This window comes from Parambassis ranga, chromosome 3, assembly GCF_900634625.1.
Source record: "Parambassis ranga chromosome 3, fParRan2.1, whole genome shotgun sequence".
Lineage (NCBI taxonomy): Eukaryota > Metazoa > Chordata > Actinopteri > Ambassidae > Parambassis > Parambassis ranga.
In genome coordinates, this window is record NC_041024.1 from 23,249,392 (window position 1) to 23,254,906 (window position 5,515).

At 40.1% G+C, this 5,515-nt stretch overlaps 1 protein-coding gene across 1 annotated transcript; it reads left to right on the forward strand.

Moving 5' to 3' along the window:
- Positions 1 to 540: 540 nt before the first annotated feature.
- LOC114433662 (gastrula zinc finger protein XlCGF17.1-like) lies at positions 541 to 4,603 on the forward strand (the record flags this gene model as incomplete). The annotated part of the gene is made up of 4 exons (XM_028402306.1): positions 541 to 1,018; positions 3,335 to 3,586; positions 3,923 to 4,006; positions 4,521 to 4,603. Coding segments are annotated over 4 exons (897 nt in total), but the record flags the coding sequence as incomplete, so codon positions are not given.
- Positions 4,604 to 5,515: the final 912 nt, after the last annotated feature.

Consider the following 5,515-nt stretch of genomic DNA (forward strand, 5'->3'; position numbering starts at 1 on the left):
TGAACTAGAATACGTTTTTCATTTTTAACATTCTGTTTTCTTGTTTCCTTTAACCCTCCAGATCATATTCAACAACATAATTGTATGGAGGAAGAGCTGATTCTAGCTGATCAGCATTTCTTTAACCAGGAGAGGAACTGCAGTCTGGATTGGGAGGAAAATCAGAAAATCCACACATGTGAGAAGCCATATTCTTGCGAAACATGTGGCAAATGTTTTAGGAAATCTAGTGATTTAACTATACACTTGAGAATCCACACAGGTGAGAAGCCATATTCTTGCAAAACATGTGGGAAATGTTTTAGGACTGCTGGTCATTTAACTATACACTTGAGAACCCACACAGGTGAGAAGCCATATTATTGTGAAGAATGTGGGAAATGTTTTAGGACTGCTGGTCATTTAACTATACACTTGAGAACCCACACAGGTGAGAAGCCATATTCTTGCAAGACATGTGGCAAATGTTTTAGTAATTCTAGTCATTTAACTATACACATGAGAATCCACACAGGTGAGAAGCCATATTATTGTGAAAAATGTGGGAAATGTTTTAGGACTGCTGGTCATTTAACTATACACTTGAGAACCCACACAGGTGAGAAGCCATATTCTTGCAAAACATGTGGGAAATGTTTTCGTGATGTTAGTGCTTTAGCTCAACACATGAGAACCCACACTGGTGAGAAGCCATATTATTGTGAAAAATGTGGGAAATGTTGTAGGACCGCTGGTCTTTTAACTATACACTTGAGAACCCACACAGGTGAGAAGCCATATTCTTGCAAAACATGTGGGAAAGATTTTATAAATTCTGGTGTTTTAACTATACACATGAGAACCCACACGGGTGAGAAGCCATATTCTTGCAAAACATGTGGGAAATGTTTCAGTAATGCTAGTACTTTAACTAGACACATGAGAATCCACACAGGTGAGAAGCCATATTCTTGTGAAACATGTGGGAAATCTTTTAGAAAGTCTGGTCATTTAACGATCCACATGAAAATCCACACAGGTGATACACCTCTCAGTGACAGTTTCCATGTTATTCATCGCATGACAACACACACACCATCTGTTTGCCAAACAGGTGAACCATCTGTTTGAAGAAGTCTCTTGGGAGGTTTTGCTTGAAGAATGTTAAACACAAAACACATATATTCTGCTTTTATGGACTAAAGCTGTATGTGTACATTTGCACAGTGTTTTCAACACTGCATATGGTTTCTTTATGAATACTATTGAATGTGAACTGACAGCTGTGACTTGAGATCTGTTATGTTAAATTGTGTGTATGTCTAAAAATGAAATAAAAACACTTGTTTTGATGTAACCAGTGTGATGAATCAGCTTCCTCTTGTTAAACTATTCTCTTTAAAATTATTACAGCTATTTTTGTCCCACTCACCTAAATGCTGTTCAGCTGGGTGGGAGCAGCATAGTTTTGGTTGGGTGGGACAGCACCACATGCAATGTAGAACCATTATGTGTGGTCTGCATGACTTTTTTCAATGTGTGTGGACACCTAGTCAACCACAACATGTTCATCAACAAGCTGGATTTTGTTGTCTTTGTTAGCCCACTGGTGAATAGATCTTCCCCAAGTTTATGACATATTACCCTGAGCTGAAACAAGGTTTGTGGCAGTCTGCGCCGAGGCCGGTTCTAGGCAGGGGCAAGACACAGCACAGACAGTATTGTAGGATTTTCCAGTAAGAAAACTTTATTTCCCAATGTGGGTGTGGGACATTTAAGTTACTGTGTTATGTGTTTGACTGTAATAGCTGTTCAGGACTGTTGGATGTATACATGAATGACGCAACTGCGGAGGATGTGCAGTTGTAGTGCAGCTATAGCAACGTTTGTGTTTTGTAGTGTAACTATAACAACGCTTTTTGCTTTGTAGTGCAGCTATAGCAACGGTTTGTTTTATTATTTCTGATTGCCCGTGTGAAATAAAGAGTGTGGAAACTACGAGTTGTAGCTGGTTGAAGGAGCAGTGGAACATCTTCAAGGAACTCTACAAGACCAGTTGCCTCACTTCAAGTTCTTAAAAGAAGAAGAAAACAACTGCCAGCAAACTTAACAGAAGATCAAGACTGCTGTTAAACTTATAAGAAGAACCAAAACACAACGGACACACTAGTAGAGAGTCTCAATGGCTGCTAATGAGTTTCTGAGAGGTCTTATCAGTGAGCGGCTAACTGCTGCTGCTGCTGAAATATTGGGAGTGTTTGAACAGACTATCGTCAAGTACGAGGAAGAGATGGACCGTCAGCGCCAAATGCTGGATATCCTCCTGAACTCTGAAATAAAGTTACACAGAACAGGTATGTAATCATGACAATTTGTCAAATGTCTGTTTTTAAAGTGTGCACATTCTACATATAGTGTTTCTAACAGGAGGACACTGACTTCATGGCTTTAAGCTACAAATGTGTCAAATGATATCAGATATTTGTTCAGGAGTGCACCCATCATTTCTTATGTCCCTTTTCCCTGCAGATCTCCCTCAACAACACAATTCAGAGGGGGAGGATGTGCTGGCTGACCAGCAGCTCTGTAACCCGAAGAAGAACTCCATTCTGGTCCAGAAGCAACCAGAACCCCCACAGGTTAAAGAGGAACAGCAGGAAGTCTGCATCACTCATGAGGGAGAGCAGCATGTACTGAAAGAGGAGACTGATCCCTCTACAGTAACTGCTACTTATGATCGAGCAGAACCAAACGAGGACATGGTTCTTTCTCACAACATTGATCAAGGTAAAACATCTCTAAAATGTCAAGTCTATGTAAAATCCTTTCAGAGAAAGTCAGAACTTACATGTTATATTTGTTAGTATTGTTGGATCAATTTATTTGGTTTGTTCTAGGTTATAGATGTAGTTTTTGTGTCCATTTTGTCCCTGCAGTTCTCCCTCAGCAACATGACTGTGTGTGTTTAATGTAAGGCAACTTGTTTACACTGTGGAGGCTGCAGTGTTTTGAACTAGAATACGTTTTTCATTTTTAACATTCTGTTTTCTTGTTTCCTTTAACCCTCCAGATCATATTCAACAACATAATTGTATGGAGGAAGAGCTGATTCTAGCTGATCAGCATTTCTTTAACCAGGAGAGGAACTGCAGTCTGGATTGGGAGGAAAATCAGAAAATCCACACATGTGAGAAGCCATATTCTTGCGAAACATGTGGCAAATGTTTTAGGAAATCTAGTGATTTAACTATACACTTGAGAATCCACACAGGTGAGAAGCCATATTCTTGCAAAACATGTGGGAAATGTTTTAGGACTGCTGGTCATTTAACTATACACTTGAGAACCCACACAGGTGAGAAGCCATATTATTGTGAAGCATGTGGGAAATGTTTTAGGACTGCTGGTCATTTAACTATACACTTGAGAACCCACACAGGTGAGAAGCCATATTCTTGCAAGACATGTGGCAAATGTTTTATTAATTCTAGTCATTTAACTATACACATGAGAATCCACACAGGTGAGAAGCCATATTATTGTGAAAAATGTGGGAAATGTTTTAGGACTGCTGGTCATTTAACTATACACTTGAGAACCCACACAGGTGAGAAGCCATATTCTTGCAAAACATGTGGGAAATGTTTTCGTGATGTTAGTGCTTTAGCTCAACACATGAGAACCCACACTGGTGAGAAGCCATATTATTGTGAAAAATGTGGGAAATGTTGTAGGACCGCTGGTCTTTTAACTATACACTTGAGAACCCACACAGGTGAGAAGCCATATTCTTGCAAAACATGTGGGAAAGATTTTATAAATTCTGGTGATTTAACTATACACATGAGAACCCACACGGGTGAGAAGCCATATTCTTGCAAAACATGTGGGAAATGTTTCAGTAATGCTAGTACTTTAACTAGACACATGAGAATCCACACAGGTGAGAAGCCATATTCTTGTGAAACATGTGGGAAATCTTTTAGAAAGTCTGGTCATTTAACGATCCACATGAAAATCCACACAGGTGATACACCTCTCAGTGACAGTTTCCATGTTATTCATCGCATGACAACACACACACCATCTGTTTGCCAAACAGGTGAACCATCTGTTTGAAGAAGTCTCTTGGGAGGTTTTGCTTGAAGAATGTTAAACACAAAACACATATATTCTGCTTTTATGGACTAAAGCTGTATGTGTACATTTGCACAGTGTTTTCAACACTGCATATGGTTTCTTTATGAATACTATTGAATGTGAACTGACAGCTGTGACTTGAGATCTGTTATGTTAAATTGTGTGTATGTCTAAAAATGAAATAAAAACACTTGTTTTGATGTAACCAGTGTGATGAATCAGCTTCCTCTTGTTAAACTATTCTCTTTAAAATTATTACAGCTATTTTTGTCCCACTCACCTAAATGCTGTTCAGCTGGGTGGGAGCAGCATAGTTTTGGTTGGGTGGGACAGCACCACATGCAATGTAGAACCATTATGTGTGGTCTGCATGACTTTTTTCAATGTGTGTGGACACCTAGTCAACCACAACATGTTCATCAACAAGCTGGATTTTGTTGTCTTTGTTAGCCCACTGGTGAATAGATCTTCCCCAAGTTTATGACATATTACCCTGAGCTGAAACAAGGTTTGTGGCAGTCTGCGCCGAGGCCGGTTCTAGGCAGGGGCAAGAGGGGGCAGTGCCCCCTCAAATAAATGTCTTGCCCCCTCAAATCAACGTTGAGAAAGCACATGTTAATATACTCACAAATTTAATACATTTGGCTTTGACAAAATTATCATCGGTAGCGGAAAAATCCGACAAGAAGGGGCACTTTTTATTAGCGTGTCTGTCCGGCCACTGTGTGTATTCACAGGCTGCAGCGCACACACACACACCCTGAGTATTTGCATTTGCATACGGACGCTGAAATGAGTCAGCACGTAGTCTAACGGTGTAGTGACAGGTTTCAGTGGTTACGGAGAGGAAAGACATGGAAGAAGCTGCACACATGCATCTCGGGGAGTGTGAATACTCCACGCTGAAATGAACTTTGTTCTTGTTCTTGCCACCTCGGGAGCGAGGAGAAAGTTCTTTGTTCTCGTGGAGCATGCTCCCAGCTCTACAACAAGCACAGAGACGTGTCCATGTCCGCTGAACGTGACAGACTGAAGACAAATGACCGCTGTCTGACAGAGCCCTACTAAAGCCCTGCCTCGACTGTAGTTCTACACTGTTCTGTTTCAGATCGCCACTGCAGTTTCTACAAAGCTTACTTAATTTCCACTCCAGCTCTAGCCGGACACAGACACTGCAATGCCTCCATTTTATGTGGAAGTTTTTGCAAAGGGAAATAGGAGACTGTGGTTGTAAAGTTGACAGGAGTCGAGTGCTTTAAAAAATACAAATAAAACAAACAAATAATTAAAAAGAGAAAACATTACATGATCTATAGCCTATCTGCTGTGCTTTATATATTTTAGTGTTACTTTTATTCATAAGACTGCCTTTTAGTTTTGTAAACTTAAACTTACT